The sequence below is a fragment of the Dermacentor andersoni genome, chromosome 1, assembly GCF_023375885.2.
Source record: "Dermacentor andersoni chromosome 1, qqDerAnde1_hic_scaffold, whole genome shotgun sequence".
Taxonomy (NCBI): Eukaryota; Metazoa; Arthropoda; class Arachnida; order Ixodida; family Ixodidae; genus Dermacentor; species Dermacentor andersoni.
In genome coordinates this window covers 82,579,720-82,598,964 of record NC_092814.1, presented here as the reverse complement: position 1 = coordinate 82,598,964, position 19,245 = coordinate 82,579,720, and the positions used below count along the sequence as shown (strand labels likewise).

General features: G+C 46.5%; 1 protein-coding gene across 1 annotated transcript in view; it reads left to right on the top strand.

Annotated features, from left to right (window-relative positions):
* The first annotated feature begins 1,883 nt into the window (after window positions 1–1,883).
* LOC126546111 (transcriptional repressor scratch 1-like) overlaps window positions 1,884–19,245 on the top strand; it is a 44,303-nt gene continuing 26,941 nt past the window's right edge. Inside the window, exon 1 of the mRNA XM_050194198.3 lies at window positions 1,884–2,329. Coding sequence (XP_050050155.1) covers window positions 2,125–2,329 — 205 coding nt within the window. The 5' untranslated portion in view covers window positions 1,884–2,124. The remainder of the gene's footprint in view (window positions 2,330–19,245) is intronic.

Here is a 19,245-nt window from a genome sequence, read left to right as displayed (position 1 = left end):
TACAGTCCTTCATGTTCTAGTTCAGTGCCCATTATTAGAAGAGGAGAGAAAAAAGTTCTTCCCTTCCTTATACCGTCATAATGTACCTTAGCACCCAGTCTTCTTTTTAGGCAATGACCCTCTATTTAATTTTAAATCAGTACTCAAGTTCTTAGAAGAAACGAATACCATAGAAATCATTTGGCCAGGCTATTTGTAGCACAGCCTCTGCTTAGAGGCTGTAGCTGCAATGAAATCACTTACAGAGCACATGCCTCGCAGCCCTTGCGCTGAAGGGCTCTGCGGAGGCACTGGTGCTGCTATAAATTAACATGTTTTAGTATCTAATCCTCCACAACGTACTTTTACAACCATTGGACTCATTTTTTCATTGACATTATTTTAATATATACGTATTTTACACCATTTACAGCCAATATTTTAGGCCAATATACAGCCACTCGATTTCCGCCATATTCAACGATACTCATTGCCATTCATCACCAAATGTCATGGCGCTCTTTGGCCATTTCTGGCCCTTGCGCGAAGAAATAATATCCATCAATTAGAAAATTTTGTGTCATTGATTTTTAAATGAAAGAACAGCGCGAGAACGGCACATAAAACAGATAGATACACCCTGTGCTCTCTCGTCCTCCCGCTGCTTATATCGTGATAGGGAATCGTGATCATTGCAATGTGCAACATTGCACATTGTTGCAAATTTTCCTGCTGCTGCTTTTTAGTTATGGAGTACAGTTAGAAGAAACACCCACAGGAGGAAGATGGGAGAAACGGAGCCAGTTCTATAGGATCCGTGCTTTTCGGGGGCCGTGTGCTTGCGCTAGCTTTCTATAATTCACCTATCCAAACAGTGTTCATTACTTTGAATACGTATCCCACACGGTGCAATTTAACAATGCAAACAACTGTGATGAACGGTGCGGCAGCACCATCGCAAGACGTTTTGATACGCGTGGCCCGCAACCGAGCAACTGACAACTCTACGAGCGCCAAACTTATCCCCACGAAACGCATCTCCAGCTGACACATGACCAATCTATTCACATGCAGCTACACCGTTGTTATTTGGCAAACGCTACAACATGATGTCTCTTTCGGCTCATTTGCGACGTTTCGCCTCAAGGGTATTTGAAAACTGCACCATTATTCCGGTAACTACAAATGCAAGTGTGAAAAGTCGCATTGTGTCAAGCTTCTCCTAACCTATCGAAATCTGTACCATTATTCCGATAACTAGAAAGGCAAATGTGAAAAGTCGCATTGTGTCAAGCTTGTGCTAACCTATGAGCTTATATTAACTCCCATTCTGCTCTACAGAGAACATATAGCACAATAAGTGGGCCTCAGGTAGGCGTTAACGGCCCTATGTACTCTAGCGTCCGCAGACGTATGACAGGGGCTTTTTCGTATTATCTGATAACCTTTGTTGTTTTTTTACGGCCTGCTTGCTCGTCATGAAGAGCCCTATTCCACGACCATTCTAGCTTTCTTCCCCGGTAACTGCCTACATCACTCGGCCACATGTAGGCTTCTTCTCGCTGGGCTAAGATGAATCGGTGGAGTACGGAGGCCGATGTTTTGGTTCAAGCAAAAAGAAACACGGCGGCACTGACGCGGTTGCCGGCAGCGCAACTGTGCCGCGGTGAGCGCGGCAGTGGCACCCTCTCGCCACCGCGAAGACAGCCGCGCGGACACTGCGCGCGGGAAGGGTGGCCGTCCGCTTCCATCTTCTCCCTAGAAGGCCTCCTCCCCCATAGGGATGTTGTCGGGAGAGGGCGGCGCCTCGCGCGGGAAGGAAAGGCCTGGGGAAGGCCGAAGGGTGCTCTGCGCATGCGCCCGCCCGACGTTGGTGGAGAGGAGGTTGGCCGGCGGAGGAGGTGGCGGCGAGGGCCCGCTATAAAACAAAGCCCGAGGTGTAAACTCAGGTTTTCCAGTTTGACAAAACCGAGCGCACCGTTTGTTTGGTCGTTTTTTTCCCCGTTTTCCACACACTCCGACGGAGGCCCACGGCAACCCCCCCAGACGCGAGCGGAGCGGCAGCGCTGGCGGACGCTGCTCGGCCCGCGGCATGCACAGGACCCGCAGCTGAGCCAGGCCGCGCGCCGCCCCGGGGCCGGCACCATGCCGCGCTGCTACCTCGTCAAAAAGGCGGCCACCAAGCACCCCGCGGGGCCGGCCTCGTCGGGACGCTGGCCGTACCGCGAGCCCCTCAGCCCCAGCGAGGCCGAGACGGCGCCCTGCGCTCCCCTCTTCGGCGACCAGGCCGCCGACGAGCGGCCCGCAATCGTCACCTCGGCCGCTTTCGGGCGCACCAGCCCCACTGCCGGTGAGTGGACCGCGTGTCACGCCGGCCACGCGCCACACGCACGCACGCCGCCACGCGCCGCCCCCGTGGGACGCTTCCGCCTCAAGGGTGCTGACGGCCGTCACCCTTGACGCTGAAGGGGCCCGATGCCAACGCGTGCCGACGATGTTGTGTGAGATTTCGCGGGGAGCCCACCACGGCAGATGTCAGAACGCGTGGTCGGCCAGCGTCGGGAGGAGCACGATGCGCGCGAGAGTGCCGCCGGCCGGCTCGGTGACGCCGACTCCTCCCGAAAAAACTGCCTGCCATGTAGCTGCTCGCTAAACGCGGGTATACGAACGCCAGGGTGACGTGTGCCATGCTAGAATTGCCGCGGCTGTGTGCGTGTGCGATAGGTGAGACTGTCAATCGCGTTCTTATTGCAAAACTGCTAAAAGAGGCGCGAGTAGTTAAGCGACTGCGCAATCATGTCAGAATAACGTTTAACTGCATGTTAAATGTAACAGAGATGCCTACACGTTGAAGACGTGTGCTGACAATCACAGCATGACACGAGGGAGGCTTTTACGATTACCAACTGCAGTCTGAACTTGTCGAAGCCTCTTTGTTTCTCTTGCACATACGTATTAATTTGTCGAGCTGCAACTGCCATACTCGAGAATTCATTTTCGTCAGCTTTAGTATAGGGGCTGTAACTGAGACAGTCCATTGTTCTGCGAATACAGCGGTCTTTATTACTGGCTTGAACTTTCGCATATTCCGAGCACTCGTGGAGGCATGCGAGCAATATATGCCTCATTGTGAAACTCTTTCGCATGTCACACCACTTTGTTCCTTCTCAATAAAATGAAATTAATTCTAGTGTAGAAACCTTAAAAATATTTTGTGTTCATTTCCAGAATGGGTCTTCAATTACGAATCAAGGCAAAAGTAACTTCGAGTCGGGAATAAAACGGCAGCAAAAAGAATTTGCATTGATGCGTAATTTGCTAGTAAACACGCTGTAGCCACAAGACGTTGATAAATCTTAGGTGATTTAGGTAAAGCTTAGGTGATCAGGGAAATGCAAATACCAACTTTAATTTGCACCAATTCGCATTAATTACTAAGGTGTCCAGTCGTTGACTTGAAGATATTATCCGATCATCACATGTGAAGTTTGTTTGATATGATCTAGTTAAGTCATTTTGTAGTACTGACTATTGAAAAGTAGCAAAAATGACGTCACCTCGTCCTGCCCTTTTCAACCTGTGTAAGTGTTTCGTTTGAGCTATTTAGCCATCATGAGAGACGAAGTACTTGTGTTTGCGAGCTAGGCAGAAATAATCAGCTGCTACTGCGAACCACTTGTGATAAGCTATAAAGTAAAATCTAGGATTGCAAACGTAAGAGGATGTTGTGATTGGGATTAAGACTGCAAAAAAACGTTTGTTCCAAAAAGGCGGGGCACCTCAGTAATGTGTATTATACGTTATAAAGAGTGGGCCAATTGAGGCTATGTAGAAAAAATTAGAATGAGTTACGCAACACGCTACGCCTAGATTAGGTTAAGGCAAAACGATTTGTTTTTGCCGTAACTTTCTGCTTAAGTGGCAAGCCAGCTAGCTCAGGAAGATCCGCTTGGACAATTTTGAACGCTTACAGCGGCTAATCAGCAGCTTGTAAGCTTTCGATACGAGAATTCTGTTTTATGTAGTGACCGCTGAGATCGAACAATAAAGGAAATGCAGCGGAATGTCTCGGTAGCTTTCTTGAATCACAACTAATAAGTATGGTAGCTTTGTAGCTTACGATATAATACGAACAGTCTAATTGGTTTATAGTGAACGAAATGTTCAGGGCCCCAACGAAACGAAAGCAGGAAGAATGACACACAACGACTGTACCAGCAGCGGTCCTGTCCTTCTTTGTACTTCTTCATGTCGTTGAACCCCTCGTTTATTAAGACACCTCTTGTAGTAAAGAAAACCTTTAACAAAGACTGCTCAACTATCATTTCTCGTACTACTACTTGTTGGTGGGCTAGCTTGCGCATAGTTCCTTTTAGTGCAGAAAGGCACGAAATCATTCGAAAAAAAATAATAATGAACAGACAGTACGGGAGTGCGAAATGTAAAGCCAGAATATAACAGGTGGTCTTTCCTGCTTGTTTTTATTTTCTTCCTATAGTTGCGCACCCTTTTGCATCCTTTCCCGCGCGCGGTTGTTTGTCCTCACGGCAAAAGTAGGCTTTGCCGTTAGAATGGTACAATAGTGGCAAAGCACGCTTTACAAATATAACATTGCGTAGATTTTATTTGTTCTTGAAAAATATTATTAGAACACACTAATAACGCAGGTAGTTCCTCAATACTTCTCAAGTGAGTCCACTGATGCCTTATAAATTTTTACTTGTTGACTGTCGTGATGTCGTGAAGTACTAACCGGAATCTCAAAAGGCCGGACGCCTTAGTGAGTGAATATTGTATTTTCACGTAGTCTGTAATATTATGGCAACATGATATTAACGTGTCACAAACTGTCGGTAGGAAAACAAGGCCCTACAAAAAGAGTGGAACACTTCAGAATATCTCGCGGGTGCATTCATTTAGAAGCACAAATTCTGAGGATCACCTTTGCAGTACAAACTGCTCTGGAGGCATCCATGAGTCGCCAAACGTAATTTACAAGCTAAGAGAGAGAGAGAGAGAAACATAAACTGTGATCAGAAGACTGTACAAAAGCCTTTTTTGTTGTTGATGCTTGTTGGAAATTTGACGTAACGTGGTTACAAATTTCACGTTGCGATAGCAAATGGTATGAATATGTGGACGCTCACATTACACAAACAAGTGTAAACTCAATTTGAGATTATTTCGTTAAACAAATATGTGAATGACGGATAAGATACAAACATTCGAGTTATACGCGGCAAAAAAGTGATCTTAGAGTAGTAAGAATCAATATGACGTTTACGGAAGAGTAAATGTCAAGTTGACGAATGCCACGTCACATTATAGCTGTTGGAGTCACAAAACATCCGACTGCGAATTTGTTATCCACAAAGCAACTATCCTTAAGGCACCCTACTGGGTGGCGTTGCACGCTGCAAAGTCAGGAAGTGAAACTCACCCGTCTGTTCGGCAGCAGGCTACTTCGCGTTACACTTAACCTGATGTGTAACTTGCAGTTCAAATTGTCAACTTTGTTAGCTGTTTGCTCGGACGTTACAGGTTTGAGCTCATTTAATGCCAGACCGCAGTACAGAGTAAAAATAGGATTGGTCTGTACTCCAGCACTTTCTTGTGTTGCACTGAGTGTAACGGAGAGGGTGATATGAAACCCTGCCTGCGCTTACTCTGCGTGAAAAGAAGACGGTTTCCTCGCGGATGCGCACAACAGTTAGTTTTCCCGGAAGGACCGCGGGTTGTGCGCAAGGAGGTATCTGGCATGCCTCCGTCGATGTGAGACCGAATTGATGATGGATTCCCGGTGACACATCTTTGTGATACGGAAAAAGACGCTCAGGAGGAGCAGTCACCGGACCCGCTTCTCAGACACGCCTGTCCTGTGGCAACACCGTCGACGGAAGGGCCACTATTATCGCTACCATCGCATAATGTTATTCAGTAGTCGCGATAACGTGTCAGCTAGGCGAGTGACAGAATGTCATGTAACCGAGGTATAACTTAAAGAAGGAGAATGCCAGACCGAGCCGAGTTGACTGGAACGATAGTTGAAGCAATGACATTGTACACTTTTGAGATGACGTAGTACAGGCAAAGAGACGCTTGAAACTACACAAAAATGAGCGGCCTGTGTAGACAGTAGCCGCTCGTACTTCATGGAAATCATGTTCGAGCTATTGAGGTTGGTTTCACCAGAAATATCAGACACTGAAGGGACACTAAAGAGAAACACTACATTAACTTATTATTCTTCCAAAAATTCTATTTCCGTTCATTTTGCGGCAATACTAGAAGAGAAAATGAAAGTAAGAGTTCTATATTTAAAATTTTCACGCCGGAATTTCAGCGGGTCTGTGCGTCAGTGTGACGTAACGGATTGCAAATTATTTATCGTGTTTGGGGCGTTATGGCTGCTACAACTTTTTGAAACTTGCAAAGTTCTGTCTATTGCTGTTTTAATACACACTGTCATACATCAATACCAATAAAAAAATCGCTAGGCCCTAGTAGACATCATCAAAACCTACGACGTAACGGTGAGGAGGTGCGGGAGCTTCAGAACTTCAAAGCGACTTTGCCCCATGTTTTATTTTTATTGCGTCTTTTCTGGTGTACAAGCCTTCTCTCAGAGTAAGAGCGGCGCTTTCTTGAGGTGTCGTAAAAGGGCAATTTACTAATATAGCTATACTTCTTTCTTTTTAATCTCCCTTTAAATCATTCAAGCCGTACTCAGGCAGGGCTACGTATCCGCTCCAAGTAATGTGCCTGAAAAGGCTGCAGCCATTCCAAGCATAATGTTGCAGAAGATGGATGCACACCTTGTAAGCGTCATTTTTTTCCTATGTCCGTTACACGAGTGTTCTGGCTTCCTTCCTTAACTCCAATTGTCTTAATCTAGGTCACGTGAAAAACCTTCTTCAGCGTACTCTGACATACAAACTGAATACACTTTGGGCCAGCTTTTGACGATAAGAATCTAAGTAATGGTCGCGGTAACAGAAAGTCAGAAGCCGCTTTTCAGTTTCATTTAGAGGTATCATACTTTTACGCAGTCTACTATAATCAGGAAGTAATTTGTAGGATCGAGGCTCTGCTCATGTGCAGTAAGTCCTGAAACACAAAATTATACTCATAATTCAAACAAATCTAAGCTCTAGCATTCACTGCAGTGATATATTGAACTCATGGCGAGTAGTTATCCGAGCAGTTTCATAGCCGTAATCACTTAGTCGCTCAGCGTAGTAAAGGAAGCACCTTTCTTTGTATAGCATAAAAATGAACATAAAAGTATGCATGAAAGAACAAAGCATACGGAGCAATACGAATAAGAGGAATAGGAACACAACATCGTCATGCATGAGGCCTAATAATGCAGTTAACACTTGAGTAAAAAGTAGCTTAGTGGCCCAACGGGCAGGCGTTCACTCAGGAAAGAACTGAGCGAAAGAAGGTGCACTAAATGTCGAGAATGCAGCCGCGGGCATCCGAGTATAAGTAGAGAAAGCAGCCTCTGCGCGAGGCCTTCTTGTTTTCTTTCTCCGTTTGGGCCTTGTTCTCCTGAGTTCTGCTTTGAATCGCGTACAGAACTGGAGACAATGTTAAGTGGAAAATTGAAATGAGCTGTAGTATGTGTTTCTTTTATTTTCGTGTTCACACAAAAAAAAATGAATTAACCTTCTTGTTCTTATAAGGGGCGCTAAAAAGTTGTAGAAGTCCAGCATTTTTGATGGACCTTGACTTGTGTTTCTTGTTATTGCGCAATAGGCAAGGAAAATTTCATTTTCGTAAGTGGTTATTTAAGATCGGTTTCTTCATTATATATACCTTTATTACTATACAGGTACGCTGTAATACTGTGCCTTGGCTACTTACCAATCATGTCTGGCGTGTTCGGGTTAAATTTCAGGTCAGCTGTAGCATAATTGTAACGCCGAAAGCGAATTTCAAGTTGCCGCAGACCGTGAAATAGTAGTCATTTACTCGTGATGGCTAATAACGTCAGAAAATACCTGGTGTTTCCATCAAAAGGGAAATGTATGAAATATACACTTATCCGCAGCTGGCCTGGAAGCAAGTTGCAGATAAAAGGTTGCTAACAGCTCTGAACTGCTGCTGGCGTTTTTCATTGAACATGTGACAATCAAAGGTTATGGCGCACGGCACAAGAAAAGAGCGAAAAAGAATATGTTTCGTGCCCTGCGCACGCTGCCACGAATTGGCACCTGCCCTGGTTTTGGTTCACACAGAGGTGTCGGCCACACCTATCCGTTGCAGAATGCATGCGTCGACAATAGCTAAAATGAAATTTCAAAACTGATATCGTGCGTTGTTTGCGATACAGTACACAATAATTGCGGAAGAAACTCAGAGAGCCAGGAAATTAAAGTTACGGCACCTGGACATTTGGTATACCTATAGGCCCTAAGAGGGTCTAACATATCGCGACGTAGCGCGTGCTGGGGTTGCCGCGTGCTGAACTATGAGTACGGCTGTAGCGCGCAGTAGGGGTTTAATCTCATGACAAATGAGTTTACGTGAGAGGGTGTCCACGAAACACGCGAAAACACGAATGGATATTGTTCTCAGTTGCGAGTCGTGGCAATGAACTGCATTTTTTGCTGTTGTTGCCTGCCATAGGGGCCGTTTCAGTCTTTTTAGACTGATAGCGAACTCAACTGTTGGAAGCAAAATGCTTGTTGCACATGGTCTCTAGTGAAACGCGGCCTCGATGGCGAGGATTGAGGCTGCGTTTTTGAGTATATCGACCGAACACATCTGTGGCTGTGCTGCCATGGGCGGAAGTTTGCATAGACAAACTACGGCGTGCCCCTGCCAATAGTGAGATATACTGCTCCCAGAAGGAATACAGGTAGGTGTACGTAGTTTGAAGACATTGACATAGTCTGAGGTGGTGAGGGAAAATGACGCGATATGTGACGTTAACATGGAGGCTAACTCAAATTTTATTACCTGGCATGTGAGTAAGCCTAACACGAGGCAACAGCGCATAGTAAGATCATAGAGGAAATGCTGATTCAGCAGTAACTACCAGGGACCGATGCGGGAACTATATCGCCACCGTTTCTGAAGCCGCAGTGGCCGCATGGCTGCAGCCATTACGCGCTTCATATAACAATACACTTTTACACTTAGCATCAAAACTGCAAAGGACATCTTATATAGGTATAACGTCTGTGCAGCGTCTGCAGGATATACCGTATAGACTCGTGTCATGGCGGCACTTCTTTTGACAATTTTGGTGAGGTGCGGCCCCTACATAGCACCTAACCTCTTCGGCAAAACGGTGCCGGCGCAACCTTGACTAGTGCACACCCAGGATCCCCGTTATGCAAAAAAGAAGTGAGGCGTGCAGACAGGACACAAGAGTAGAGAAGTGGACAACACGAACGCTGACTATCAACTGAAGGGAGCACTGAGGCGAAAAATAAAACAAGACACAAAACTCATCTGCGCATGCTCAGGAATAGTAACACCACGTGTCAGGGAAGAGATTAAGTTCCTTAACAGTTAACTCTCACGTAGACCGGCACGTGTACCCGACTGACACGTGGTGTTACCATTCCTGAGCATGCGCAGATGAGTTTTGTGTCTTCTTTCTTTTTTCGCCTCAGTGCTCCCTTCAGTTGATAGTCGGCGTTCTTGTTGTCCACTTCTTTACTCTTGTGTCCTGTCTGCACGCTTCACTTCTTTTTTGCGTAATGAATCCTTACCAACTAGCTCAGCTTTCTGTCGTTCTCAGGATCCCCGGATGTACCATTGCATCAGAGGTCAACGAACAGCTCTTGCCATCTAGTAGTGGCATGCGAAAGTACGCAGAGAGCGAAAATTCGCCGATGCGCGCGTGCTGCATAGGGGTACTGTACCTGATTGCTTCTCCGTTTAAATTTTTTTTTTCAAATTTTGGGCTGTCAAAATGAGGGTGCGGGTGCAGCCCTTACACGGGTGCGGCCCTTACACGAGTCTATATTGTATTGGGGAACCAGTTCATTCACCTCCGGAGTAAACTTCATGCTTTTGCTTCTGCCTGTATGTTAACCTGATATATCTCAACCAGACCGTAATAAATACAGTATTTGCGAGGAAATTTTCACAGCGGTATTTTAGGCAGCACCGATCGCTGATGCGTCACAACATGTACATTTTTCGCTTTAGTGCCTGTGCTGGTCCTTGACAGATAACATTATTACGAGGTGTTTTTGGTACAGCCTCTAACGACAAACCAGCTTTGGAATTGAGATACCTGGATTCTGTTATACGCCTAAACCTATTTATAATCGTGCACAGGAACACAAGCGTTTGTATGGCATGTACGACGATGTCACCACCATTCCATAAATATGTCTTATTGTTTACGCCAATCGCTTAGTATTGAAGAAATACTTAGATTTAGAACAAAGCTCCGCTATACAAGCAGTGAAGATCGGCATTCTCTTCAGAGAGCACAAGAATGAATGAGAACATTAAGATCTCAAACTCTTCTACACTTCTTTTAAGTAATAAGAAATGTCAGGAATGCAGAATGCAAAGGAATTGTGCATGATGATACTTTGTACGCGTTCTCAGGTAGCTCGATCGAAACATCATTTCAAACACGTAGGCTAAGAGATAAATAATTCTCAAATTTCTGATTTGTGATAACCACAAATGTTCTCTTTCAAATCGAATGAGATAATGATTATTGCCCTGGGCATCATTTCATCGAAAGGTGAAAGTCTATATAATTTTGTGAATGTTGGTTCATCTTATCGTAGGAAAAATTTGAAATTTTCTTTAGATAAAGCGAGGCGCAACTCTAAAACAATATCATCTAACTTAACCTTGTAAAGGAAGACAAACTGAAGAATGTATAATTCCCTACAGCACTTATTATCATCTACAGCGAGAGGAACGGCAGCGAGTTGCTCAGAACACACGCACAGACACACAGACAGAAACGACCACACACGGGCACATACACACGCGCATGTGCGCACGTGCACACACACACACACACATAAAAGAAACCCAGTAGTGAGGACGGAATCGTTGGTGCACGACAGGCGTGTGTGCCAGATTTTTACGTTGATAATTCAAGAGCTCCAACAAGGTAGCGTGCTCCGCAATAGCGCTCGTAAGCCGATTACCTACAGCCGACCGCAGAGCAGAAAAGGGGCCCTAGCCGTGGACCCAAAGCGTTCTCCGCTGCCGCAAGGAATCAGAGCCCGTTCCCGGTGCACTTGCCGCGTCATTGCCCTCAAATTGCAGCACGCCAACAAAACACACATAGACACGCGGGGAAGGCGAAAAAAAAAAAAAATTCGACTTATTTCTGGGCCATTCAGGGGCGACCTCTCAGCTCTTGAAGCGGTCTGCCTACCTCCCGTTCATGACGCGTGCGCCTAATAGGACGGCTTTGTGGCTTTCTCTCCTGCTTTAATGATGAAGGTGGCTCGCTGAAGGGAGGAAAGGCAATTCACCGGCTGAACCCGGGTAACGAGAGCCGCCCGCAGGAGCCGGTGTTAAAAGCGCCGATAGGCCTCCTTTTCAGGGTCTCCCGGGAGACCTCCGTGATAAACGCTATAGTCTATGGAGACAAAACGCTGCGATGCTTGCCTTCACAAAGGGTCTCGAGGCGACGCTGAGACACTGAGCTCTGGCAAGGCGCTTCGTACTTGGAGGAAAGTGTTTTCTTCCCACTTTTAATATTAAAGGCGCCGAATCTCAAATACAGGAAGAAGTGTTGTTGGGAATAACTTGCTCGATCTTGTCGCAAATGTTTGGACGTATACAAGTGCACGTGTGCGCCTCGATTTAATAACATGAATGGCCTTAATGTTAGAACAAAACAAGCCTTGCCAGAAAACAGTACTGCAAGGTCATAGGATGTTCAAGACGGATGATGCGTTAAGCTTTCACGTTTCAGCATTCTGACAGATGTGTCAGAGAACGTGGGAGTCACTGTAAACATGCACACGCAATGCAGGAGACCAATATTCGTCGCTGAACAACGCTTGCCCAACACGAGCCGATCGTCCTAGCTGTTGTATCCATTCTTCGCCTAATTATAATTGTGAATATAATTACATAGCTGACTGCATTTTTTATCTTATTGTATAGCTGTAAATAAGCGCCAGTTATACAGAAATACACGTTTTACAATTGTTTTGCGGGAAGATACTGATTCTCAGCACAAGCTCCTCATCTTAAAAGCAGCGTGTATACTCGCGTATTAAATTGAAGTGTGCCCCACGCAATGAGATTACGCGAGATAATGCCTCAATACACAAGGAGAGCAGGTGTTAAACAGTCTGACTTTGATAGATGTTCAGGTTTCACCAGTCTCACCCTCGCCATGCACACAACATTACACATTCTTCGTACATCAAATAAACAAAATTTATGCGGAATACAAAAGCAGCTTGCTTGAACGTTCTTAAGTTATGTCGCTAATAGCTTTTGTTTAAACGGGCAGGTAAGATGCGTTTAGTTAGCCTCCCCGAAGGACGCACGACAAGCTCGGACTAGGCGAATAGCTCCGGTTCCTTCACTCATAATCTCCTAAAACAAGTGCGTTTGCACATCTTCCGTGCTTGGCTTACCGGGATTGCTGTATAATAGATCTCCCGCGAGGCATTGCTGAGAGGTAGAACGTATTCCAACGCACGACCCTGCTAAGACAGAATGCGTGATTACACACCTTACAGAAATAACGAAGGCGTTCCTGTCGTTTTCAGAGGATCAAACGTATTGCTGGATGCCTGCTTTATTTTTCATGAGCGATGATAAAATGAAAATTGCTTATAAATGTATGCACGAATTTAACACTATTAAGCAACAATTGGGCTAGGCAAAACTGTTGACGGCCTTGGTTTCTCCCAGCGTGCACTGAAAACACAATGCACTTCGGAGCCTTCCTCCACAATCTCGCGAAAACAAGTACGCGTCGGAGTTTTTCTTTTGAATTATACCTACACCTGCCTGAAGCCGATCCCACAGACGTAATATCACCGCAGCGCGTCACAGCTGCTGCGCCCAAACGGCAGAACGCAAATGGGTCCTAATTGCAAATGACGCGAGTATTGGTAATGCTTGCTCTTGCGAATGAGACTTCCGACTAAGCGATGGTGTTCGTTAGCCGCAATACCTTGTAAACGGCGACTGGGAACGAACGATGATAATTTCTGCCCACGCGATGATACACGCCTGCGCAGAGTATGCGTCCTACGCACCTTATTGCACCGATTCTGCGCCTACACTATCTGCACGTTACCCTGGGGCTGCGTCATGACACCTTTGCCGCGCCTAACCCATTAGCGCCACAATACGGCGTTCCACTCGGTCATGCAGTTTTAACATTAAAAACAGCGTGAACCATCGCAAAATGAGGAGGAATGTGATAAGCGTCCCACGCTCCATTTGCGCCATGCACTTCCGTCAAAAAGCTGGATGAGTAGAATATTGCTCCTTGTTTTTTCACCGCTACTTTTTTCACTTTCAGAAACGTCACGTATTTTTTTCTTTTTTCACATTGCGTAATATATTGCAGAGCGCGCGATAAGGCTAGCGCGCGGAAGCAGTCCGCATGTGCAAAATAACAAACTGCGGGAAGTTATCGCGAATGGTAGAGTCCAGGTGGCCGATTTAAGCGACGTTTCTCTTTGATGATGCAAACTAGCGAGCAAAGGCCCATCTTTATCTAAAGAAGGGTGCGTTCCGCCGGCGTAAGTACGTGCAGATATCATGCGCACTGTTAATATTTTTTTTAATTACCATTTCGCTTATTAAGTTACCCCCGCCAAACGTTACGCCGTGTGGTGTCACCAACAGTCGTGCCAGCAATAGCTGCACATAATCTTAGCGTGGTGGTCAAACGCGGTGGAGGAGTACGAAATGGCGGCGTAGATAACGCATGATGCACATGAAACTAGAGTGACGGGACCATGCTGGCAGATTGCTTCGTCCGTCTATGAAATTTTACTGATTGCTTGATGGGGCTGAATGTTCAAAAAGGAACACTTGTGCTGGAAGAGAGAGAGAGAGAGGCATTCTTTAATGAAAGCTGTAGAGGTTTGTCTGGCGGCACGCCTGGCGGTTCCTGGTGGTTTTCCTGAGGGCACGACTAGCATGCTACTGCAGATGAATGCAATTATAATTAAAATGTCATCCAGTCTATTTAAGGCACACTAGAGAGCCATTTACGGAAGCGAAGATCTTGGGAGCCTCATTATCATTAGTTCATTAGCCCAGAAAGCAGTTCGAGCGCTTTTTCACTACCTGAGGGCAACAGACTTGAGTGCCCCACTATAGACATCCTACACCTAAGTTCTCTCTCTCTCTCTCTTTCACTCCCCATTCCCCTCCCCACGTGTAGGGTAGCAAACTGGACTCAGTCTGGTTAACCTCCCTGCCTTTCCTTCTTCCCTTCTCTCTCTCTCTCGCTATAATTAAAATGACACACACCTAACTTACGACACTTAACACACGTAACACAAAAACACAACATGCGCCATTAAAGTATCGCTGCAGCAGTGAGGGCACTCGATTTATTCGGGCTACCTGAAGTCCTTCAGTGCGCATTTAAATTTAAGTAGGCCTACGTGGGCGCTTTTACACTATGGATTCCGGCAGCCTGTACATAGGAATGCGGCAACCGCGAATAGGAATCGAACTCCCCACCTCGCTATCACCAGCGGAGTGCACAGATATTGAGCCAACTTGGCTTACAGGTTCATCATGCGAGGATTAACATTACTTAAGCGTGGAACCAGCTAGAATCTCTGCTCCGGCAATTTACTGCATCTTGAAATAAATACGGACTGCATCCTCACAGAGTCATTAGGCGTGGGTGTGGCCACGCTGACGAAAAGTGGCGGGTGGGTTCTGATGCGTTCCCCGTCACTTGCAGCTCCCCTTTAGTCTCGCGCTTGCTGTAACCACGTTGTCCAATGGCTTTGACCTCGCTGTTGGGGGTTGTGTTGGTTGGTAAACTTTTCTTGCAATTTTTCATGCGTTTCATGCAAGAGTGGAGAGGGGTGCAGGTTACTTCCTGATAAGAATTTTCTGAATTTTCTTAGTTTTTCGCAGTGAATAAATGTACAGTATTAGCCTATTGAAATATGTCTTCCTAATGGCATCAGGAACGCTCGGCATAATTTGGCGGGAAACGTTGATTCGTGCCTCAACGCGAGATTTTTTTATCTTGTAGTATTTTCTAAATTATGAAAATATAGTTATCACTCAAAGTGGCATAGTCTAGCACTTTGCTGTAATGAAACATCTGACTGTTCATTCAAGAATGCCGCTGAGGTGCGACAAATTCAAAATTTCATTAAGACCGTATTCAAGTGTTGAGGCGATACTGCGGTGGAGATAACCGTGCTCCATTGTTAATATTAGAACTGATTTAGTCTTGTAGTAAAGCTTAGTCGTTGCCTTACTCGGCGTTTGCAGTGTTACTGGAGTTCTCTGAAACTAGTGGTCGGAGAGGACACAGAATTACCTAATGGGTGTCCTGCCGTGCGCTCCACCAGCGACCGTATGTGCATGGCTATTTCCAGCGCACGCTGTCGGCATTGGCCCTAAAATCTAGAAAATGAAGCCCAAGGTTCTGAAGCCTCCTTTACCTCCGTAAGGGAGCCTTCCTTAGGTGGCCTTACGTCAATTCTTTACGCTTCGTTGCTGAGGCACTGTTAGTGGAAGCTTCCCAGGTGCTGCCTAACTGTAAGCCATCCCTGAAGATACCGTCATCCGCCTCTTTCCTGCTGTTCGACAGCCCTTCACCCAACTTCTTGCTCACGTGACGCACGGGTGCGCGTGCGGGCTGTCGCAAGTTGCTGGAAGGCACCGAGTCGTGAGTGCGATCTGACGGGAGAAAGGTTCAGCAAAATTTTAAACCGCGCGAGCAAGACAGGACGTGAACCGAAACACAGACGCACATACAAAGCGCTTTATGTGTGCCTCTATGCTTCGGTTCACGTCCTATCTTCCTCGCGCAGTTTAAAAAAGAACTTTTGCTGAATCTGTGGCCTGACTAGCCCAAGAACAGGCCTTGCTACGGAAGAAGGGGCGTTTCACAAAAAAACAAAAAAAGAAACTATTCCAACCTTGGCGTGCCTGTGTTGTCAGAACAAGTCATAATTTGCCGTCGTCTGGGGTGATTATTTCACGTAAACAAAACTGAGAGAAAGTGTCCCCGTGCCTCTACATTATAAGTTGAAATTAAAATTAAATGATGGGTGTTAAGTGCCAAAACCACGATCTGATTATGAAGGGACATGACGCTTGCTTTTTGGAAGACTCCAGAGTATTTCAACCGTCGTTTCTGCATGCTTGATCTGAAACTGCAACTGCGATTGCCATCGAACCTCTCCCAGTGTGACACTACACTACTGTGCCGGTTACAATTGTCTGTAGCTTTCGTAAACTCATACTCCTTCCTCATTGGAATGGCTGACTCTCCCATACGCAACCACTATAACAGTGAGGACACCCTCTAACTCTGCCGCTCCACCCACTTTTACGCCCAAAGTCAACCTCATCGCAGAGCACTCAGCCAACTGGACGGTCGACTCTTTACAGAGACAAAGATTCTGGATGCTTGGTCGCGTCCATCATCAACCCAGAAAGCTAAGCATGCTATCATTACGTTTCTAAAATCAACGGACCTGACCACTCGCTTGCAGACACCCATCGCCTACTATGGTTCGAGTAAACTCTCTCTCTCTCTCTGTCTCTCCTGCCTTTGAATCTGTCATCCCCCCTCCCCCGCGCAGGGCAGCAAACCGGACGTCCGTCTGGTATACCTTCCGGACTCTCTTTATTTCTCTGTGTCTCTGTCTCTCTTTCGCACATGATACTAGGATACTCGCTCGACAGCCTTTTGGTAGCAAAACGTTTAGGAACAACGATGAAAACAAGAATACCTTACAGACTTGCCCAACTTGGCAAAGCGGTAGCCAAACGCTTTTTGTTCAAGCAATGAAAAAATAGTTTGTTTTATCTACAACTGGCCACTCTCCATGACAGAAGCAGCGCAAAAATTCCGAAAAATATTAGGGGCTACAGCACAGAGTGCTACTCCTTTCTTCTTACTTCCCATGTTTCGCGCTACTTCCCGCATGCCTGTTCACCAACTAGCCTAGCAAAGAATTCGGCAAGAACACTCGCAAATAGCTGCAGGATACATTGCTGATTACGCGTATTCTGGAATTATGACTGAAGCCATTACGCATCGCGCGATTAGAAAACATTGTAAGGTGAGATCGGACAGCTGCGCTAGGAGGAAATATCTAAAAAGAGAAGTAAGACCATGAAAAAAAAAAATTAAAGCAGTTGAACAGCTTGCAGCTTGCATTTCGTGCTTTACACGCTAACGTGGCCGGCATCTGGCTTACTGCGGGGCCACGGTGCTAAATCTTTGTCCCATAGCAAGCAAAGCGCATGCACACCGCAGCGAGCGGGCCAAATTAATTGGCCTACTCCGACATCAAAAAGAAAAAAAAAAAAGGAAACGTAGAAGGGAACAATTTTGGTAATCGTGTGTTGCGGCCCGAGTTGGCACCCTTGTAATTGAACGCGCGGAAAAAAGGGCAGCGCTCAATTTTATTACAGTCCTAAACTCATTGAATATTCATTAATGGCTGCTAAAGCATCGCACGCGCGCCGTCCGAGCATCGTGCTTTGCAGCGGAGCGATCAAAAGCGAATAGCCGTAAGGGGAGTGGGCAGAGGGGTGGGGGGGGGGGGGGGGGGGCGGACTCGCGCAGAGATGCGCAACACTGGCCACGTCGCCGTCCACTCTGTTGTATTCGCCACCGATGCCCGGATACGTGATCCCAATTTATATTCAAACTCTAAAAACTTGAACGCGCTTGAGTGGCTCTGTACGCAGCGGGACACCAGCCAGACAAGAGGGACCAGCAAGAAGAAAAGCCTTTTTGCTCTAATGAGTCGTCCCCCACCCCCCTCCCGCTACATTTAGCCGTGTGGCATTTGGCCGCCCTCCGCAGTAACGACGGCCTGCATATAGCAGCGGCCGTGGTCAAAAATGATAACGACTGAGCATTCATCCATAAAGTGCGCGCGTACGCCCGACGCGTAGCGAGGTCAGAGAGAAGTGGGCGGAATCGTCAAGGACCGCGCCTCTGGTGATCAACGTAATCGATCTCCGCGGCTACCGCCGCCGCGGCCTCAAACGCATTTTCCCTTAAAAGCGCAGCTTCACGAAGCGAACATTCCGAGCATGTGCGGCGCCGCAGCCTACACGCTCGCGGAACCCGGCCACGGTTTGCAACGCCAAGCGGATTATGTTCAGGTAACAGGTGATGAATAATTCACGATTAAAATCTCGACACAGATAAAATTATAATGACAAGCGTTCAGCCAGCCTGCCTCTCGTGTGCTAGCCCCCCTCCTCACCTCCCCTCCTTTTTTTGCGTTCTTTTTCCTTTACTGCTATCGTTTTATTGCTATCGCTTTTATTTCTTCCGAAGCAGGAGCAAGATAGCTTATAGCGCAGTTGTATTACTTCTACATCGGTAATTTCACGTACGCCCAGAGATGAAAAAAAAAAATTTTTTTTTTCGCGCTGATGGAAAAAAAGTAAAAACGAAAGAGTCATCAGAAAACGCTCGCCGCTTTCATCTTTACGTCGTGCGCTGCTTCTGCTGGTGCCGGTGCGTCTTGAGAAAGATAAATTTCGTTTTATTGCTGCTCAATGGAGCCTTCCCATTCCGCGGACTGAAAACTTAATGTCACATACTCCGGGCAGCTCTGATTGTCGCGTAATTAGATCGCCGGCTTCTTCAAAAACGCTGCGAGGTTAGCCTCCGCTTCCCACCCGATCGTCAGTTTGGCGAGCGCGCATGTTAGGCCTGTGTTTGCGTTGAACGTCCAGCAGCCCTCGTCGACGTACAGAGTAACGTTTTGGCCCTCATTCACAAAATTTTCGAAGGCTAGCTACAACGAGCGTGAAAGAAAGCACAAAAGGGACCACGCGTAAGAACGGCTACAAAGAGAGAGAGAGAGAGAGAGAGAAAAGAAAAAAAGTTTATCTGTATTAGCGTAAGCATTGTCCTTAATACACAACTGCACATAACGCATCTTCCCTTTGTTGCCCGGTTCAAACAATATATCCAAGATGATAGAAGCCCTGCGCGCTTGGAGTCGAAATGTTGCATGCCATGGTTGACAGCTTATACGTTTGAATGGCTGACGCGGGTCGATGCTCATTGCGATCTTAATCCTTGGTGCTTTTCATTGTGGTCTTTGC